The sequence below is a fragment of the Acomys russatus genome, chromosome 31, assembly GCF_903995435.1.
Source record: "Acomys russatus chromosome 31, mAcoRus1.1, whole genome shotgun sequence".
Taxonomy (NCBI): Eukaryota; Metazoa; Chordata; class Mammalia; order Rodentia; family Muridae; genus Acomys; species Acomys russatus.
In genome coordinates, this window is record NC_067167.1 from 6036113 (window position 1) to 6056838 (window position 20726).

The following is a 20726-nucleotide window of genomic DNA, read 5'->3' on the forward strand; positions in this document are numbered from 1 at the left end:
CTGGGGACCATGCCTGGAATTCGGAGACCAGGGGTAACACACAATCAGGCCTGGGATGAAGCTGGCTGAATCCCAGCCCTGCTCCACTAGATCGGTCATCTCCTTCATATAGGAACTACTCATCGACTTAAACACTGTGCCCCAAAGGTAGCTATGACTGCCCCCCCTGGCTGGCCTTAGTTTTTCTCATCTGTAAAATGGGACTGGCTAGGCCCACTTCACAGCTAGAGAGTTAAAGCAGTGAACTCAAAGGCAAAGCCAAAGCAGATCAAAGCCCCTAGACGGGAGCTTTGTGAAGGCTGGGACCCAACTCAGATTTATTCACTCACACACACACACACCCCCCTCACCCAACACCCGCCCGCCCCCCCGCCGGGCACAGCGCCTGGCACACGGGGAGGCGCCCAGTAAATGTTTGCTTGAGCATGGACCAGCCCTCAATAAATAACAGCTGTTGTTGACGCCGCTAATGGAGGCGAGGCAGTGGGTTCTCCCCTTCTCCCCTCCCCTCCCAACCGCCCCACTCCCACCCCGCACTCCACCCCCGGACTACCCTCCAACTCAATTTTGCCCCTTCTTCCTTGCCCCCACCTCCACCTCTTTCTATTCAAACTCTCCTCCCCCATTCATCTCCGCCTAACCACCCCCCCATCCAAGCTTGTCGGTCTCCCCGCCCATCCCCCACCACCACCACTGTGTGCGTCCTCTCCTCCCCCACTCTCCATCTCATTCCCTTCCCCCCCCCCCCACCTCCTCCGCCTTCTATCCCCTCCCCTAGCCTCCTCCCCCAACCTTCCCCAACTCCCCATCCCAACCCCCAACCCAAGTTCCTCCCTAGCATCTCCACCCGCGCAGGGCGCCCTTCGCGAGGCGGGGTAATCCGGGCTCCGGGGTCCTTGGCTTGGATCCAGCCTGAGGCCCTGGGCGGCGGCGGCGGCAGCGGCGGGCGGGGTTTGGGGGTTTTTTATAACCCTGGCAAGCTGCTCAGGAAGTGAGTGCCTTCCCGCGCCCCCTCCCCCGGCCACGCCGCCGCGCGCTCGCTTGCTCCCCTCCCTTCCTGAGCGCCGGGCGGTGAGACTGTGCGGCTACAGCGGACCGGAGACTCCCGGCACGCAGGTACTGGCCATCTGGGGGACCCTGTTGGGCAACGCAATCCCCCGTATGCAGTGTGACTCTAAGTGACTCTGTGTGTCTCGGGACGAGATGTGCTGGGTGGATCTCGGTGTGCTTGTGTTGTGTTGGTGCGGAATGTCCTCAAGTGTGCCGATACAGAACGCCAGTTTGTGTTGGGGGTCGGGCTGTCAGCATCCGGGAGAGACTGTGTGGGGAGATTGTTGAGGTGTGTTGAGTGTTTGCCTAAGTGATGGTAAGTTGGCGTGTGCACTCAGAAAAGTGCCTGTCATGTGTGTAAATGCCAAATGTGTCTGTCTCTGAATATTTGCACTTTTTTCTGGAGTGGTATTAGTGGAAATGTCTGTGTTTATGTGTCTGAGTTTGTAGAATTTGAGTTGGTCGCCCCTGCTGTGAATGTGCAGACGTGTGTGTGTGTGTGTGTGTGTGTGTGTGTGTGTGTGTGTGTTGGCTTTCTGTGTTAAAAGAGTGTGGATAGGCCCCTAGGCTGGTGGAGTGTCTGGGATTGTGTAACTGTGTGCACATAGGCCTCTGCTGAACATGTTTGTCTGGGTTTGTGGGCTGTTGAGATGTCCATGTGGAAATATGTGTTTCTGTATAACACAGGGTCCGGGAGTATGCAGTTGTGTGTTTGGGTATAGTGAACCAGGCCTTCCAGCTATACAGGTGTGGTTGTCCTTTAGAATGTGAGAGTGTGTGTGTGTTTGTATGCCTGCCTGTGAGAGTGGACCTGAGGCTGCCACTTCCCCCTCTGTTGGTCATCTATAGGTCACAATACACTGAGGCAGGGTGACTCCCAACTAAGGGGAGACACCTTTTAATTAGCAGCTGGTTGGTGGCAGTAGGGGTAGTGACCAGCACAGCCCCCTCCCCCTCAGGCCTCCTCTGGCTGGGCCTTTTGTCTGTCTGCTCACTGCAGCCAGGCCAGATGTGCAACGGCTGGGGGAGCCTCAAGCTGATGGCCGACTGTTCCTGGCCAGAGAGGCCCTGTCCTGCACTGGGAAGCCTCTGGCCTCTTCAGCAGGGTTTCCCCCACAGCCTGGCCTTACAGAGAAGTCTTCCGTGCGCGGAGTGCTGGTCCCTCCAGGATCCCTGGGATGGGATGGAGCCATAGTTTCCGGGCGGCATTTCCTTCTCCAGCACTTGCCCCCTCCCCCAAACTGGTGGCCTTTCTCCAGCCTGCTGGAGGTGGGGCTTGGGGAGAAAGGGCCAAGCCTAGGTATACACACACACACACACACACACACACACACACACACACACACACACACACACGGGAGACAAGCATGTACACATACCCGTAGTGTATGTGTACCCTCTGTGGTCTTGTGCTCAGCCAAACACCAGACCCCTCTCAATTGCCACCCATCCTCACACAGGCCTTGTTTGTCCTAGACCTACTAACTTGTTTGTGGTCTCTCCCATGGCCCTGTCTTGAGAGCTGGAAGTTGTGCCAGGTTGTATCACTCCTACCAGTAGTTGTTACCCTATGGGCAGGTGACACCACACACACACACACACACACACACACACACACACACACACACACACCCCTCCATCAGTTACTAACCCAGTAAAGTCCTTCTACCCTGCCTCTGATACCCCACCTGAGCCAGAAGCATTAGCTGGCCTGTGCAGTTACAGGGCAGGAGGACTCAAGAATAGGGGATGTGTCGAGGTGGGGTTCGTCACAAAGGCACCACAGTTAGGTTCCACTCCTGGTAGGGCTAGAAAAGGGGGAAGGGGCAGAGATCAGGAGGCTGGGTCCCCTACCATTGCATTGAGACCGCTGCTACCTTGAGTGGAAGTGGGATATTTAAGGCCGTGGGGATCATGATCAGTCTTTTTGAAAATTAAATCTATTTGAAACATATATTTACTGATATAAATGTATACGTGTAAGTGTTGGCATGAATTTATGTGTGCCATGTGTATGTAGGTGCCCACGGAGGCCAGAAGAGGGCATCAGATCCCCTGGAATCAGGTTTATAAGTGGTTATGATCTGCCTAACGTGGGTGCTGGGAGGGAACAAAGCTGAAGTCCTCTGTAAGAGCCTCAAGCATTCTTTTTTTTTTTTTTTTTTTTTTTTTTTTTTTTTTTTTTTTTTTTTTTTGGTTTTTCAGAGACAGGGTTTCTCTGTGTAGCCTTGGCCATCCTGGACTCACTTTGTAGACCAGGCTGGCCTCGAACTCACAGCGATCCGCCTGCCTCTGCCTCCCGAGTGCTGGGATTAAAGGCGTGCGCCACCACGCCCGGCTTCAAGCATTCTTAAGGACAGAGCTGTCTCGCCAACCTCCTGAGGTAATTTCAGATCTTGCTGAGGTCTCCACATGGAGGGAATGTTTGGAAAGAGGCAAGAAGAAAAAGAAAGAAGGACTTTGGAGGGAGTAGAGATATTAAAAATTTAAGAACTGAGGGAGGATGAAGGCCAAGAGGATTTTTACCAAGCCCAAGGAAGGAGTCAGAAGCTTCGCCAGATTCAACTCCAGAAATTCATCTCAAGGAGGCTGGGAATGTAGCTCCATCAGTAGAGCGTGTGAGGCCTGGGCTTCCATCCCCAAAGTTGTGTAAACTGGGTATGGTGGCATACACTTGTCTTCTCAGCACATAGAAAGAGGAAACAAGAGGATAAGAAATTCAAGTTCTTAGCTACATAAAAAGTTTGGGGTGAACTTGGGATGTGTGAGATCTTGTCTCAAAAAGACAAAAACCAAAACCAAAAAAAACTTAGCTTAGGGTTGAAGAACAACCTGCTTTCCCTTTGTACCCATTCTGGTTGGGTTCCCTGCCCTGTGCCAACTGACAGAAGACTCCACACACAAGGGTTCAACACTGTACTAACTAGTGAGCCCCCCCCCCCAAAAAAAGGGCCTGAGAGCGAGAGGAAAGGAACCTGCCACCCAACCAAGGGAACACAGCCTAGCTGAACATACAGCAGTGTCTCAAAATATCTGTGAGAGAGTCGCCTGTTACCAGAGGGTTCCAAGCAGAAGTAGGGAATGTGGCTTTCTCTGCTAGCATCTTGGAGAAATTCCGGCTTCTCTCTCTTCTGCCAAACTGCCCTGTTTGGGGATCGACTCTCAGACTTGGCTGAAATGCAAAGAAAACAAGACAGTGTGTGATTAAGGGGGGCTTGGATTTGTACAGGAGAAGAGGTGGAGGGTGGAGACCAGAGGGCAGGGAAGGGGCTTGGCAGAGTGGTGAGCCCAAAGTAGTGTCTCCAGCAGACTAGCCTGGGGCAGATGCCTGAGAAACAGGCCTGCGGCAGGATTAACTCAGACTAAGAAGAAAGGGTCTGAGAGCAAAAGCAGAATAAAGAGTAAGGCTAGAGGGCAAGGGAAGTGACTCAGTGGGTAAAGGAGCTTGCTGCCAAGCCTGCTGACCTGAGAGCCATCCTCTGGCTCCACATGGCAGGAGAGAACCAACTCCCAGAAGTTGTTCTCTGACCTCCACACACACAAAAATAAGGGAACGTAATTTTTTTACAGAATTAACGAGCAAGGCTAGGAGTGTAGGGTGAAGGTAAAGCCCCTGGGAATGTGTGATCACACTGTGAGCCAGGCACTAGGGAGGCAGAAGCAGGTGGATCTCTGAGTTCAAGGCCTGTCTGGTTTTACAGGGTAACCAAAACAGCCAGAGCTACTCAGAGAGACCTTGTCTGGAAAACTAAAGGCGGGGATCGGGGTGGGAGGTGGGAATACCTGTAGGCAGGGATCCAAAGCCTGCTTCGACTTTAGTTATGGGCTGGCAATTCTCCCTGACTATTGCCCCAACTTTCAAGTAACCTGAGGGTTTTGTTTTTGTTTGTTTGTTTTGTTTGTTTTACAGGTTGGTTCCTTTGCTTGCTTTATTTTTTTAAATTACATTTCTCTCTCTCTCTCTCTCTCTCTCTCTCTCTCTCTCTCTCTCTCTCTCTCTGTGTGTGTGTGTGTGTCTGTGTGTCTGTGTGTCTGTGTGTCTGTGTGTCTATATCCTAGGATATAAGGTTTGGTGTTGAGCCAAGATGGGTTTTGCAGGATCTCCAAGGTTTTTCTTCTGTTTTATTATTGATGTGTGTGGATGTGGGTGCATGTGTACTGCCCTGTGCCTATGGAAGTCAAAGGGTATTTATTTATTTATTAGTGTAGGGGGGGATCAGAGGTCAACTTTGAGGCATCAGTTCTTTTTCCGTACAAGATCTGGGGAGCAAGCCCTCGTTGGTCAGGCAAGCTTCGTAGCAAAACGCTTTCACCTGCTGAGCCAGCTCACTGTCCACTCTCCCCCAGCCAGACTTTTGATTTTGCTGTTCCTCTGCGTGATCCACCCTCTCCTCCCCACGACTGGTTATTTTCGTCCTTCAAGCACCAGCTTCCCAGCGTCCAACTGGGTTCTAACACGTCACAGTCTGAGGCACCTTCCTTTCTCTACATTGACGTGACAGGAGGATAGAAGGCAGCACTGTTGTCACGTGGGGAGCCATGACATCATCTCCTCTGCCCCCTAGTCCACACCAGCCCAGGCACACTCAAGTGCCACAGCACAAATGTGGAAGTCAGAGGAGAGCTATCAGGAGCCCGTTCTTCCCATTCCCTGTGTGGCATTAAACTCAGGGTATCAGTTTTGCTGGCACTAGGTCCCTTATTCTTGCTATACAGGATCCCTTGCACCCATTATTAGGCTGGGTCTTCCCCACCTCACTGAACCCAATTAGCATCTTCAGAGGGGTCCTGGTCCCTGTCCCCTCTGATTGTGGAGGGAGGATGTGGGAGATGGGAACCAATACCAAGGCTGTTCCAGAACTTTCTGATAGAAGTACCTTGGTCATGGAGAGGAGGCTACAGGACCCCGCTTTTGGTCTGGCAAGGAACCTTGGCACTGGTGATGCTGGGCAGTGTGGCCAGGGCCCCTCCTGACTCAGTCTCTCTTCCCAGGAGACCAGTGATGCTGCGCAGACTGTGAACAGGGGAGGCAGCACTGTAGGGGCTGCCAGCAGCCGGGGCTGGGGAGAGACATGTGGACACGTAGCCCCTATGGCTTCTGCCTGCCAGATCCTCCGCTGGGCCCTTGCCCTGGGGCTGGGCCTCACCTTCAAGGTCACACATGCCTTCAGATCTCAAGGTAGGAAACTGTCCAATGGTGGCAATTCAAAGGGGACAAGAAACTAAGAAAGCCAGTTGGTCCTTGAGAAAATGAGAAGTCAGCGGGCTAGGGTTGGGGGAATTTGTGGGTTGAAAGGGCCTGGGAATGTATACGTCAGTCGGTGACTGGGTTCAGTGATGAGTGAGGCATCGCTGGCTTTGGCAGTAGAGACCCACCTAAGTCTGCTTATTCCTTTGCCTATAGATGAGCTCCTGTCCAGTCTGGAGAGCTATGAGATTGCCTTCCCAACCCGAGTGGACCACAACGGGGCAATGCTGGCCTTCTCTCCACCTGCTCTCAGGAGGCAGCGTCGGGGCGTGGGGGCCACAGCCGAGTCCCGCCTATTCTACAAGGTGGCGGCACCCACCACTCACTTCCTGCTGAACCTGACCCGCAGCCCCCGTCTACTGGCAGGGCACGTCTCGGTGGAATACTGGACACGGGAAGGCCTGGCCTGGCAGAGGGCCGCCCGGGCCCACTGCCTCTACGCTGGCCACCTGCAAGGCCAGGCTGATAGCTCCCATGTAGCCATCAGCACCTGTGGGGGCCTGGTGAGCTGAGGATTCTGGGAACCGGGAGGTGGGGGTGGAGGGGATGCTCACTTCTTTCTGGACGTTAAGGAAAACACATTATCAACAGGGTATAACATAGTAGGGTATTTTTAAAGTACCTTGAGCTAATCAGCCTTTTGAGAAGAAACTCAAGAAGTACTTACAGAGGAAAAGCCTGAATATAAGGCTGAGCATAAAGGGACATCTGTGTAAAGAAAGTAGGTAAATAACATAGCACAATAAAGTCACTAAAAGTCGGTCCAGTGAGATGGCTCAATTGAGTTAAAGGCACTTGCTGCCAAGCCTGAGGACTTGAGTTCGATCCCCAGGACCCCCATCTTGGAGCGGAGAGAATAACTTCCTCAAGTTGTTGTCCTCCGACCTCCACACATGATCAGGGGTATGTGCACATCCACACACAAATACATGTAGTAGAAAAAAAAAAAAGAACAAAAAAAAAAAAAAAATCTTTTGTAAGGAATTTAAAAAGTTTAGGAGGGGTTGAAGGGAGGAGAAGGCAGAAATAATGAAATTGCATTTTTAATTTAAGTGGGGGTTTTTTGTTTGTTTTTCTTTCTTTTAAGAGTGGGACTGAAGAGATTGCTAAGTTAGTAGAGTTTATATACACAGGGAATTGAGTTCAGATCCCCCAGCCTGTGCGCACCTGGAACTGAAGTGCTAGGTGGTGGGCGGTGGACAGAGACAGGCAGGTTCTGGAAGGCTTGATAGCCAGCCCCTCTAACCAGCAAGCCGATTCCTAGTACTGAAAAAGGAACAAGAGACCAGAGGCCGAACTGAGCTTTCTGTTCCCCATCCAGCATGGTCTGATTGTGGCAGACGATGAAGAATATCTGATTGAGCCCCTGCAAGGTGGGCCCAAAGGTCCCCGTGGCCCAGAGGAGAGTGGCCCCCACGTGGTATACAAGCGGTCTTCTTTGCGTCACCTGCATCTGGACACAGCCTGTGGAGTGAGAGGTACCTTCTGTGCTTTGGGCGTTGGACAGGGAGGTTATATGACTTTCCTTTGAGGCACAAATAGGCAGCAGAGTCTTTCCACCCCCAGAGGTCAACCGGACACTATATAACGGGGGAAAGAAACTGTTGTGAGAAAACAGTAAGTTCAAGAGCTCCATTCATCTGTAGGCAGGGGCCAGAAAGGACATAGATCCTAAGAAGGTGATGCGGTGAGGCAGTGGAGTGACCTGTCATTGCTGTGACCAGCTGTCTAGCAGTGGGGATGGGGGAGGAACCATTGTCTATCTACCTAGAATTATTGCCAGATCACACAGTTAAGCTGCAGAGTGGTCATGGCAGGCAGACACTTGGGTAGTTAATCAGCCAAACTGCCAGCAAGAGCTAGTTCAGTAATAGATTGCTATCCCCGAGTGGCACAAGGCCCTACAAAGCCAGGCTGATGTGGGGACCCTCTCCCTCCTACTGGGTTGCCGAATCCAGCCTTGATATGAGAGTTTGTGCAGTGTGCACAGTCCTTTTTCTTTTCTTTCTTTCTTTCTTTCTTTTGTTTTTTGTTGTTGTTGTGGTTTGGTTTGGTTTGGGTTTTTTTTTTTTTTTTTTTTTTTTTTTTTTGGTTGTTCTGTTATGAGACAGGGTCTCTCTGTGTAGCTTTACCTGTCTTGGAACTCACTCTGTAGACCAAGCGGCCCTTGAACTCAGAGATCTGCTTTCCTCTGCCTCTGCTGGGATGAAAGACATGAGCAGCCACTGCCCTGCCTTGTGCCCGGTCTTGTTGTATCTTGTTAGGCCATGTTAGGCCTGCTTTTGGGGACAGAAGAGTTGATCTGGGGGAGAAGGAAGGTAGGGGTAGGGAGACTAGGAGGAGTGGAGGGAGGGGAAACTGTGGTCAAGATGTATAAAATGTGTAAGAGAAAATAAAAATAAAAATAAAAAGCCAGCCTGAGGAGATGGCTTAGTGAGTAAATCCCACACCATGCAAGTATGAAGACTGACCAGAGGCCATACGTTCATATCCCTAGTACCCAGGCAGGTACAGCTGGCCACCCAAAATCCCAGGGCTAGGGAGACAGAGATGGGCGGTCCCTAGAGCAAGCTGCATAGCTAGACTACATGAATTAGTGTCCTCTAGGTTCAAGTGAGACACCTGACCTCTACGTATAAGGTGGAAAACAATGTAAGGATGACACCCAATGTCAACATCCGGCCTCCACACGCACAACACACACTCAGGCTGCCGTATATACAATCAGGTTCACAACATGACCAGTCATGAGTGAGAGAATAGGAAAGCTATATGAATTGGGTGTGGAAACACAAACCTGTTATCAAAGTACTTGGAAAGTGGAGGCAGAAGGATCAAGGTTTTAAGAACAACAGCTGTCTACCAAGGCTGTTGGGAAGGAGAGTCACAAGATAGCCAAGAATTCTGTATGACAGTCGTCAGGCATTTCCTGTGACCTGTTGTGCCAGCAATAGGCGCTCAGTGGCTTGACTTCGTTTCCTAGATGACAAACCCTGGAAGGGTCGTCCATGGTGGTTGCGCACCCTGAAGCCACCGCCTGCCAGGCCCCTGGGGAACGAAACAGAGCGAGGCCAGCCAGGCTTGAAGCGATCAGTCAGCAGAGAGCGCTACGTGGAGACCCTGGTGGTCGCTGACAAGATGATGGTAGCCTACCACGGACGGAGAGATGTAGAGCAATACGTGCTCGCCATCATGAACATTGTAAGTGCCTCCCCCTTCCTAGGCCTGGAGTCCTGAGGACCTGCAGCTAGTCTCTAGGGTGTCAGGGGAAAGGGTGTCTGTCACACCATCACCCCGAATCTGCTACCAGGGGACAAAACAATAAAGTTGAAAACCAGCGCCTTAAGTACTCTGCCCTTGGGTAAGGTACTTCACTCTCCACCTTAAATTAACTACCTGAAAAGACTAAGGTAGAGCCAGGGAACAGATGATGCATTTAGAAAAATAAAAACAAAAAGCCAGCCTGAGGAGATGGCTTAGTGAGTAAATCCCACACCATGCATGTATGAAGACTGACCAGAGGCCATACGTTCATATCCCTAGTACCCAGGCAGGTACAGCTGGCCTGCCTAACACGCACACAAGGCTCTGGGATTCCCCCCAGCTCCTAGCATCTCAGCACTCTGGAGGCTGAGGAAGGGGGATTTAAGTCCAAGATGAGCCCGAGTTATGGGAAAAGACCTTAATATCAAAAAAAAAAAAACCAACGGAGCACAGGATGGCAGGAGGTCGTGGGCAGGTGAGGAGACAATGCGTCGCTTGTGGTGGGGGCTACTTAAGCGTTTGCTTTGTATAAAAATAAACCTGCAGGGGCTGAGGAGATGGCACAGTCAGTATAAAGTGCCGTGTTGCACATAAGAACCCACATTTAAAACATAAAAATAAGTGGGTGGTGGTGACACACGCCTTCAATCCCAGCACTCAGGCAGGCAGAGGCAGGCAGCTCTCTGTGAGTTCAAGACCACCCTGGTCTACAGAGCTAATTCCAGGACAGCCAAGGCTACACAAAGGAACCCCGTCTCCATTTTTTTTTTTTTTTTTTAAATACTAAGTAAATAAATAAATTTTAAAAGCAAGTGGGCCAGTGAGACGGCTCAGCACAGAAAGCACCCACTGGCAAGCCTGAGGATCTGAGTTTATTGATTCCCAGGACTCACACCATAGAAGGAGAAACCTGACTAATGCAAGCTGTCCTCCGACCTCCCCATGCATGCTGTGGCATATATGCACATACACACACAAATCAATAATTTTTTTTAATGCTGGGCACAGTGGTATATGCTTGTAACCCCAGGTGTGTATCTCTCACATTAGACAATGGAAAATTTCAATATAACCTCCGCACATCCTCCCAAAGATGCTAAACAGCTTTAGGCACTATGTGAGAATAATAATCAGGGGAAGAGAATGTATGTGTTTAGTGCACGTGAATTAGTGTGTGCCTATGTCTGTGTATGGCATATGTATGTATTCATTTGTGTGCAGTTATGTGTACATTCATGTGCACATGCATGTGGCAGGCAGAGGTTGACACTGGGTGTCTTCATCAATCACTCCCCATCTTATTTTTATTTTTTTTCAGTTATTTATTATTTTGTATGTATGGGTGTTTTGCCTGAATGTTGGTCTGTGCACCATGTGCATGCATGGCCCTTGGAGACTAGACCCCCTGGCAATGGAGACTTACCAGCTGTTGGAGCTGCCATGTGGGTACTGGGACCTGGGTACTCTGGAACTGTCCCTAGAGCCTCTCCATCTTATTTTTTGAGGCACGGCCTCTCCCTGAACCTGGAGCTCACTGTCTGGCTAGGCTGGCTTGCCCAGCGGTGAGCTCCAAGAATCCACCTGTCCCTGCCCCCTTAGCACTACCATTATAGACATGGGTGATGGGAATCCAAACTCAGATTTTCATATCTGTACAGCAAGCGCTTTACCTACTGAGCCATCTCCCTGACATACAAATCTTTTGTGAGATATTTTCTTTCTTTTTCTCCTCTTCTTTTATCTCCTTCAACAGGGTCTCAGGATGTCCAGACTCAACCCTTTAGGTAACGGAGACTGGCCTTGAACCCGTTACCTCCTTAACCTCCATCTCCCGAATACTATGATAATCTGTGTGCCCCACCACACCCCATTGTTCAATAGATTGAGTCTGTGTTTGGCTGAATTCTTGGGTGCAGAGCCCAGGGATACATCGTGCTGTGTATACTCGGTTCTAGTACTAGAACTTAATCCAGGTCCCGTGCCTCCCTGTTCCCCAACTCCCTCCCCTGTTAACAGGGTCTATAATAACTTTAATGGTGCCTTCTATAGAGGATGAAGGTTAGTGGTAGAACACACAGCCTATGGTAAGGTTTGAAGAATAGGTTCTTGTTTCATTGAAGCCAAAGAAAGAGATACGGTCCAGTAAGATGGCTCTACAGGTAAAGGTGCTTGGCGTCACGCTGGACAACCAGGCTTCTCTCCCCCGGGTCTACATAGTAGAAGGAGAAAAACTGACCTCCAGAAGTTGTGTGGTACCCACACATTCCAGAGCGTGCACGTGTACACCCACACGTGATTTTTAAATTTTTAAAGTCAAAGTTTATCAGACTAATAAGTGACACACGGGCTTGACAGAACCCCGTGTCAGTGCTCTGTCCGAGTCCCACATACTTTTCTCAGGCTTTTAAAGTTTTCTAAAACTTGCCAGGCTTCCTGGGGATTTCTAGTAAGTTAGATTTAGCTCGAGACTCTCAAGATTCCTGCACAGCCTGATCTCCATCACCTGGGTCCACTCAACCCTTAGGCCACTTCCTCGTCATTGCTTCTCCATCATCTCTTGCCCTCTTCACTTCCGCCTTCCTGTGTTGATGCCTAAATTGGTACCTTCAGATGGCAGCGGGAATAGGACACACGCACAGCCTTCAGGCAACCGTTGGGCTTGTAGGGAGGAGACAAGGGCGGGAGATGGAATCAGAGTTAGGACTGTCAGGGGGAGAGATGTGCTGGTAAGCAGTGAAGACTGGAATCTGTCCATCAGCAGTCTGCTTGGAGGTGGGAATAAAAATAGTATCAGTTCATGAAATGATACAGGCAGCGCACTTCACCTAGCACCCGGCACCCAGCACAAAGTAGGTACTCAAAGCAAACTTCTATCACTGCTTTTACTCTTCAGTTTTGGGATAGGGGGTGGGGGCACATGTATGCAGATGCGGAGGCCAACGGTTGACGACACCTGTCTTCCTCATTGGCTCTCCGCTTTCTTTTTTCTTTCTTTCTTTTTTTTTTTTTTCTTATTGTTTTTGTTTTGTTTTGTTCTGTTTTTGGAGACAGGGTTTCTCTGTGTCGTCTTGGCTGTCCTGGACTCAATTTGTAGACCAGGCTGGCCTCAAACTCACAGAGATGCACCTGCCTCTGCCTCCCGAGTGCTGGGATTCCAGGCGTGCGCCACCACGCCCGGCGGCTCTCCATTTTCTATATGTATATTTTTGTTTAGTCCTTGATAATTCCATATGTGTGTACAGGGTGCTTTGATCACACCCACCCTCTTCTCTTTCCCCCACAACTCCTCTTTCCATACTCGCCCCCACTATGTCTCCCTCCTAGCCCAATTCCACGAACTCTTTGTTTCTTTCTTTTTGTTTTCTTTTGAGACAGGGCCTCGCGGTGTATCCTTAGCTGGCCTGGAACACACTATATAGACGAGGCTGACCTGGAACTCTGTCTCTGCCTCCTTGTGCTGGGATTAAAAGTATGCCGCCACCCTTGGATTTTTGTTTGTTTTTGAGCTGTTTGTTTGTTTAACCGCTGATTCCTGTATGTTCATGGGCAACCAACCAAGGACCAGAAGAAAACTGCTTCTCCCTCCCCCAAAAATTATCAACTGACAATTGCTCCTCATCTAGGAGTGGGGCTTCACGATCCCCTCCCTCTTTGTTCTTTTTTTTTTTTTAAATATTTTATTAATTTATTGTTGTTACATCTCAATGGTTATGCCATCCCTTGTATCTTCCCATTCCTCCCTCCCTCCCATTTTCCCCTTACTCCCCTCCCCTATGACTGTGCCTGAGGGGGATTTCCTCCCCCTGTATATGCTCATAGGGTATCAAGTCTCTTCTTGGTAGCCTGCTATCCTTCCTCTGAGTGCCACCAGGTCTCCCCATCAAGGGGACGTGGTCAAATATGAGGCACCAGAGTTTGTGTGAAAGTCAGTCCCCACTTTCCACTCAACAGTGGAGAATGTCCTGTCCATCAGCTAGATCTGGGTAGGGGTTCAAAGTTTACTTCTCATATTGTCCTTGGCTGGTGTCATAGTTTGAGCGGGACCCCTGGGCCCAGATCCGCCCTCTTTGTTCTTTACCTTACAGTTTAAGACAAGAACCTGGAACTTGTAGCTTCAACAAACCTGACTGGCTAGTAAGCCCCCAGGGTCCCACTTGTGCTGAGACCATAGATAGGTGCATGCCCTGTGCCTGGCATTTTTGTTTGTTTTTTCAATGGATAATTGAGCTCAGGTGCACACGCTACCACCTGAGTCATCACCACAGGTCTGCCCTTCACCATTCTGAGCTCCTCTTAAGACTCTGTCTCTCTTGTTTCTTGGAGGTCAGGTTGCCAAACTTTTCCAGGACTCGAGTCTGGGAAACATCGTCAACATCCTCGTCACTCGGCTTATCCTGCTCACAGAGGACCAGGTAGGGATCCGGGATGTGTCTTACCCTTTCTCTATCCACACCATTGCTGTCTGATGCCTCCGTCGTGACTGGACACCCATGCACCTCAACCTTCCCACCTCTAGCCGACCCTGGAGATCACCCACCATGCCGGGAAATCACTGGACAGCTTCTGTAAGTGGCAGAAATCCATCGTGAGCCACAGTGGTCATGGCAACGCCATCCCAGAGAATGGTGTGGCAAACCATGACACAGCTGTGCTCATCACACGGTAAGTAGCAGGGAGGACTCCAGGGCTGAGGCCAATGAAGCAGGTGGAGGATAGAAGGGGCTGTGTACCTTTAAGGAGCTAAGGAAGAAAAAATAATGAGAACCTGAAAAGAAGAGGTTAACATTCGAGCCCTAACCACCCACTCAGTCAATCGGTCATGTATTTTTAGCATCCCCAAGACCAGTTGATTGGTTCTAGTGGGGCCACAGCAGGAGTCTTAGCCAAGATTTAACCCTCATAGCCAGCTCTTGACATTTTTCAACCTAGCACTGAAGGAAGTAGGAGGAACAAGAGTTCAAGGTCATCCTTGGCTGCACAGTGAGTTCAAGACCAGCCTGAGCTATATGATGAAACCTTGTCGGGAGTGGAGGGTGGGTACAGGCTTGGATGTAGTTCAGCTGATAGAGTGCATGAGTGGCATTTGTGAAGCCCTAGGTTTGCCCTCCAGTACCATAGAAAACCAGGTGTGTTAGTACACACTTAAAATACCAGCACTTGTAACATAGAAATAGAAAGATCAGTAGGTCAGGGTCATCCTTGCCTATGTGGAGAGTTCAAATTCATCCAGGATTACAAAAGGCCTTGTGGCTCATACTCACACCCAGGTGCATGAACACACACACACACACAGAGGCGTGCACACATTACCCCAGAACTGAGGACTCTGGCATAAGCCAAGGACACTGCCTACCCCTCTCACTGCAGTCTGTTTCCACAGCTATGACATCTGCATCTACAAGAACAAACCCTGCGGCACTCTAGGTATGTCATTGGTTGCAGGCACCACGGAGGGTGGCCTTGATCCTGGGGCGAGACCTCCCATGGTGGATAGAAACTAGACAGCACAGCTTAGGTCCCTTGACCGATCCCACATTCCCGTTTCCCAGGCCTGGCCCCTGTGGGTGGGATGTGTGAACGTGAGAGGAGCTGCAGTATCAATGAAGATATCGGCCTGGCCACGGCGTTCACCATTGCCCACGAGATCGGGCACACGTGAGGCCAGGGGACACAGATAGGGGAGGAATGAGAGAAGCTTGGGTGGGTTCCCTCAGTGGCCAGCAGAGCTGACACCCCTCTTCCTCAGATTCGGCATGAACCACGATGGTGTTGGAAATGGCTGTGGGGCCCGTGGGCAGGACCCAGCAAAGCTCATGGCTGCCCATATTACGATGAAGACTAATCCATTTGTGTGGTCGTCCTGCAGCCGAGACTACATCACCAGCTTTCTGGAGTGAGGATGGGCCCACTCGGCAGGGCACAGACATGTTGAGGGGAGCTGACTGCCCCCCCCCCATCCCACCTAGCTAGGTATAAGCCTGAGGTCATGGCCTTGCAGCCCCTTGGCATGACAGATGTTTTCTTTTAATTGTAGCTCGGGCCTGGGGCTTTGCTTGAATAACCGGCCTCCCAGACAGGACTTCGTGTACCCGACGGTGGCACCCGGCCAGGCCTATGATGCCGATGAACAGTGCCGATTCCAGCATGGAGTCAAATCGCGTCAGTGTAAATACGGGGTAGAGAGAGCCTTCCTGCTTTCCTTCCTGGGAAGGGAGGTGGCCGCAGGGTAGGAAGCTTCACCTGGACACCCTCCTGGGGAAGCAGAGAGACAGGACAACAGGGAAAAGGATGAAATGAACTCCCTACTCCCTCTAGAGATGTGGGAGGACCAAAGTGTGTGGGGTATCCACATGCCAAGCAGATCAACAAAGATCGAAAATAAGATTGTGGTTCTGGGCTTGGGGGAGAGGCTCGGTCAGGAAAAAAAATTGCTTTGCAAGCCTAAGGTCCTGAGTGTATAAGCTGGGTGTGGTGGTGTGTGTTTATAATCTAGGCATTGGGCAGGCAGGGTCAGATAGATCTCTGGGACTCACTGATGAGCCAGCCCACTTGGCAAATTTCAGATTTGGTGAAAAACCTTGTTTCAAAGAACAAGATGGATAGCTACTGAGGCACAACAGTCTTGGTTGGCCTCTAGCCTCAACATGCATTTGTGCCATGCGTGCACTCAGGAGCCCCAACACCGCCAACACACACACACACACACACACACAGAGAGAGAGAGAGAGAGAGAGAGAGAGAGAGAGAGAGGCAGACAGACAGATTGACTGACTGACTGACTGACTGACTGACTGACGCTGGGATAATGGGATGGCTTACATGTCCAGGCAACTAATTTGAGGGGCTAGGCTAGGGAGAGCCCACTTCTCTTCCACACTAAAGGCCACTTGAGGGCTGCAGCAACACCTAGGTTCTAAGGCCTCTAACTAGGTAGTTCTGAGCAACATATCTAGACTTCTTGGTGGAAACAGTTGCCCCAGAGATGGGACTGTTAAGCAAAGAACTGGGAGGAGCCTTCCAGGGACTCTGACCAACTCCCCTGTCTTCCTTGAGGTTCAAACTTAAAAGTTCCATCTTGGCATCAGTAAATGGGCTGGGCCAGGGTTGCGGGGAGTGGCTCACACCTTTAATCCCAGCACTCAAGAGGCAGAAGCAGGTGGATCTCTTTGAGTTTGACGTCAGTCTGCTTATCTGACTTCATAGCATAACAAGTTCGAGGCCTGCCAGTGAGGCACCGATCTCAAAAAATGAGCCGGGTGTACCTGGAAAGATGGCTCAGTGGCTAAGAGCACTTGCTATGTAAACACAAGTATCTGAGTTCAGAATGCCAGCACCTTCGTGAAAGAAAAGGCTGGGTTTAGCCATGTATCCCTAGCAGCCCTAGAGATGTATAGAGTAGAGACAGGAGGATTCCTGGGACTTGCTAGTGCTCTGTTCAGTGAGAGACCCAGTCTCAAGGGAATAAGGCAGAACGCGACAGAGTGACGCACGGAAAGAAAAGGAAGTAAGCAGGGATGCAGGGAACTCCCCCATTCCCAGCTTCCCCTCCCCATCCCTGGGAGCTGGAGACCTGCTGGCTTCCCACTTTGGTGACAGTTCAGTCAGTCAGCCCCTCTGCTGCTCAGCCTCATCTTTTCCTTAAGCACACTCTCTGAACCCCTTCAGCCTTAGCACTAGTGATCCCAGCCCAGCTTCGGCCTTCCACAACGTCCCCAGGAAGCCCCTGTTTACACAGCTGTCCCCAAGACTGATGCTAAAGACAGCAGGTGACTGTCAAACTACTCACTTCCTCTCAGTGTAAGGCCAAGAAGTAAGCTATATTTTGACATTTTTACACTTTTTTTTTTTTTTAAGACAGGGTCTCACTATCTAGCCCCACCTAGCCTCGAACTTGCTGTGTAGACCAAACTGCCCTCTCTCACAGAGATCCACTTGTTCCTGGGATCAAAGGTCTGTGGCACTGCACTGCACTGCCAGACGTTTTCACTCTTGCCCTACCCCAACATTAGTTTGGCTGGTCACCACAGTATCTTCTAAGGAATTCTGGGCCCACTTCTGAATGCCTTCTGTGACCTGGATGATAGTAGTTGGTGCTTAATGAGCATCTAGTATGTGCCAAGCATGTGATATGTACCATCTCACTTAACCTCCCAGTAAACCTATTACCTCAGGAGGGTGATGTGTGTGTGCCTGACCACAAATATAGGCACGCAAACTGCTGTACTTTGAACATAGATTTCTCTTTTTAAGTCAGTGTTTTGCATCGGTGTTTAAATTTTTCATTTTTGCATTACGTGGAAGGCACACATACTCATAGAAGCCAGAGAATTGCCTTTGGCAGTCAGATGTCCTACCATAGGTTCCAAGAAGCAAACTCAGGTCATCAGGGCAGTTTTACCGACTAAGCCATATTGCCAGCATAGCTCTCTGTCTGTCTCCATCTCCTAATCTCCTTTAGATTTATTTGTAATATTTATAATGTGTTCGTTTGCGTGTGTGGTCATTACACAAGTTATTGAAAGCCAGAGGAGGGTCTGGAGTTGCTGGTGTTTGCGAGCTGCGGCCCAAACTCTGGTCTTCAAAAAAAAGCAACAAGTGCTGTTAACTGCTGACCCATCTCCCTATTCCAACAGCCTACCCCAAAACCACTCTTTGACTCAAGGATATCATGGGGAGGAGCTAGCTGAGTCACAAGCTTGATCTGGGCCTGGCAATATGCTAAACTGGACCGTTTATTTATTTGTGTCATTACTATTTGAAACAAGGTCTTTCGTTGGGCTGGAAGTCATCTGTTAGGCTAACCTAGCTGGCCACAGAGCCCCAGGCATCCACCTCTCTCTGCCTCTTCAATGCTGAGAGTATACAAACAAACAACACTACACCTGGTTTTGTTTGTTTGTTTAATGGCATCTAAATTTTCATGCATATGAGTGTTCTTCATATATGCATGGGGCCTGGTCCCTGCAGAGGTCAGAAGACAAATGTTGCATGCCCTGTAACCGGAGTTATGGAGACACTGTGTAGGCGCTGGGACCCAAGTCCAAGTCCTCTGCAAGTGTAACAAGTGTTCCTAACTGCTAAGCCTGCTAAGCCATCCCTTGCACCTTCACCTGGCTTTTTCACTTGAGTTCTGAGGAATGAACTCAGATCCTTATGCCTGTGTGGCATACACTTTACTGACTGAGCTATCTCCCTAGACCCTGACCTTTTTTTTTGGGGGGGGGGGCAGGGGGGAATCTTCCTGAAATAGTAGAAAGTCATTTACTACATGGAAATTGGTTGATAGGAGCTGTTATGAGCTGGCAGTGTGCTTGCCTAGCATGTATGAAGCCTGGGTTCTTTCTAAGCACTTGGAAAATGAAAGATAAGAAAGTCAAGGTCATCCTCGGCTACATAGTAAGATGGAGGCCACCCTGGGCTACAGAAGATATTTGCTCAAAAATAAGAATAACTGGATTATATATGTAGAGCTTAGTTCCTGGTCCAGCATTTTCTGTCCACTGTTATCCAATCAGAGGACGTTTATGTAAGCTATCTTGTTGATACTGTCAGAAAACAGGTGTTGGGCTGGCCATCTTACAGGTGGAAACAAACCCAGATAAGGGCTGTGAATTGCAAGCCAGTGCAAAATTGAAACCTCCTAGGAATTACTACATATACAGTGCCTCCTTGTGACGTGGAGGTCTAAAGCCGGGCTAGAATAAGCACTTAAGGAGTGTCAGAAGTGGGGTAGCAGCGAAATGGCTTGATATTTTTATAAGTGGCCATGAAAGTACAAGGCAGGTAAGGACAGAAAACCTGGCATGTCCCTGTGAGGAAGAGGCAGGTACTGGGTGCAGGGGGCTGTTGTTGAAGCAGTGTTTTTGAGGTGTGTGTGTGTGAAGGTATCTCTTGGGCAGACCCTAGAAGGGTACCCTCTTAAAGCCATTGCTTAGTTCAAATCCAGATCTTCGAATTGAAATCTCTCATTGGCCTAGCGGGGAAGGGGGAGAGATAGGCTACAGAATATGAAATGCGGCCATCTCTGAACCTGGTGAGGCTTCTCTCCAGAGATACTAACCTTGACATTAAGGGTCAGAACAGCTTCCTGGGATTGCTTCAGTTTTGTGCCACAAATAAACGGCCTGAGCCAGCCCAAGCAAGATTCAGAGGAAGTAGAGAAATGGCCCACAGATTTAGTCAGATCCTGTCCAATCTTGAACCTGTCATACAATCAACATTCATAGCTGATAAAACAAACAAACAAACAAACAAACTACAAATGCAACTCTTGTCCTGAGCCAGCCCTGACTTTTCAAATTGTTCTCTCACTGGCCAAAAAAAAAAAAAAAAAAAAAAAAAAAAGGGAAAATCCTTCTTGTTCTCCATAGTAGGTTCCAGATTTTTGGAAAGACATGAAATCAGTAACATACAAGTGCCTCCTTCAAAGACCTGGGCTAGATTAGGCTGTCCCACAGAAGTGGTGGTGATGTCTAGCTAGTGACCACATTTTTCTTTTCTGCAAAATTGCATTTATTTGTTTTGGATGTGTTTATTCCACAGCATGTGTGTAGAGGTCAGAGGATAAATTTCAGGAGTTTCCTCCTTCTACCATGTGGATATCAGGAACTGATCTCAGGTCTTTAGGCTTGGCAGCAAGTGACTTTATCTAATGAGCCATCTTCATGGCCTGGAGGGACCTTCTCTTTCTACATCTTGGTTTTCTTTCCCTGAAGTAGAGGTCACAATACCCAAAGGAGCTCTTATAGCAAGTGTAAGTGTTCCATACATACTGACAAAAGAGAAGTACCCGGCCCACAGGGGAATCATTAAGACCCAGAAAAGTACTGGGTCCCCCAAGGCATGCCTGTGGGGAGACAATGGGCCTGAGAGGTCTCCTCCTTTCTGCAGGAGGTCTGCAGCGAACTGTGGTGTCTGAGCAAGAGCAATCGGTGTATCACCAATAGCATCCCGGCTGCTGAGGGAACGCTGTGCCAAACGCACACCATCGACAAAGGGGTGAGCACCAGCCAAAAACATCCCCTGGGCCCTGCCCACCCTGCTTGGGGCCACAGCCCCTAGCATCTCAAGCCATGCATTTGCTTACTAGGCCCTGGCACTATTTCTACTTAAGCCATGTCTGTTACTTGGACAGTGTAAGCTCTTTAGCCATGCCTCTGGATTC

The 20726-nt window shown here is 49.8% G+C and overlaps 1 protein-coding gene across 4 annotated transcripts in view; it reads left to right on the forward strand.

The window, feature by feature from the left end:
* Nucleotides 1-909: 909 nt before the first annotated feature.
* Nucleotides 910-20726, forward strand: part of Adamts10 (ADAM metallopeptidase with thrombospondin type 1 motif 10) — a 29876-nt gene continuing 10059 nt past the window's right edge. The window contains exons 1-12 of one of the 4 annotated variants that reach the window (XM_051172801.1): nt 910-1116; nt 6043-6229; nt 6455-6801; nt 7620-7776; nt 9282-9499; nt 13891-13974; nt 14079-14224; nt 14943-14986; nt 15112-15217; nt 15309-15455; nt 15597-15738; nt 20453-20560. In XM_051172801.1, coding sequence (XP_051028758.1) covers nt 6142-6229; nt 6455-6801; nt 7620-7776; nt 9282-9499; nt 13891-13974; nt 14079-14224; nt 14943-14986; nt 15112-15217; nt 15309-15455; nt 15597-15738; nt 20453-20560 — 1587 coding nt within the window. In that variant the 5' untranslated portion in view covers nt 910-1116; nt 6043-6141. Of the gene's footprint in view, nt 1117-6042; nt 6230-6454; nt 6802-7619; nt 7777-9281; nt 9500-13890; nt 13975-14078; nt 14225-14942; nt 14987-15111; nt 15218-15308; nt 15456-15596; nt 15739-20452; nt 20561-20726 lie in introns of those variants that run through there. The other 3 variants (XM_051172800.1, XM_051172802.1, XM_051172803.1) reach the window with 3 other exon arrangements.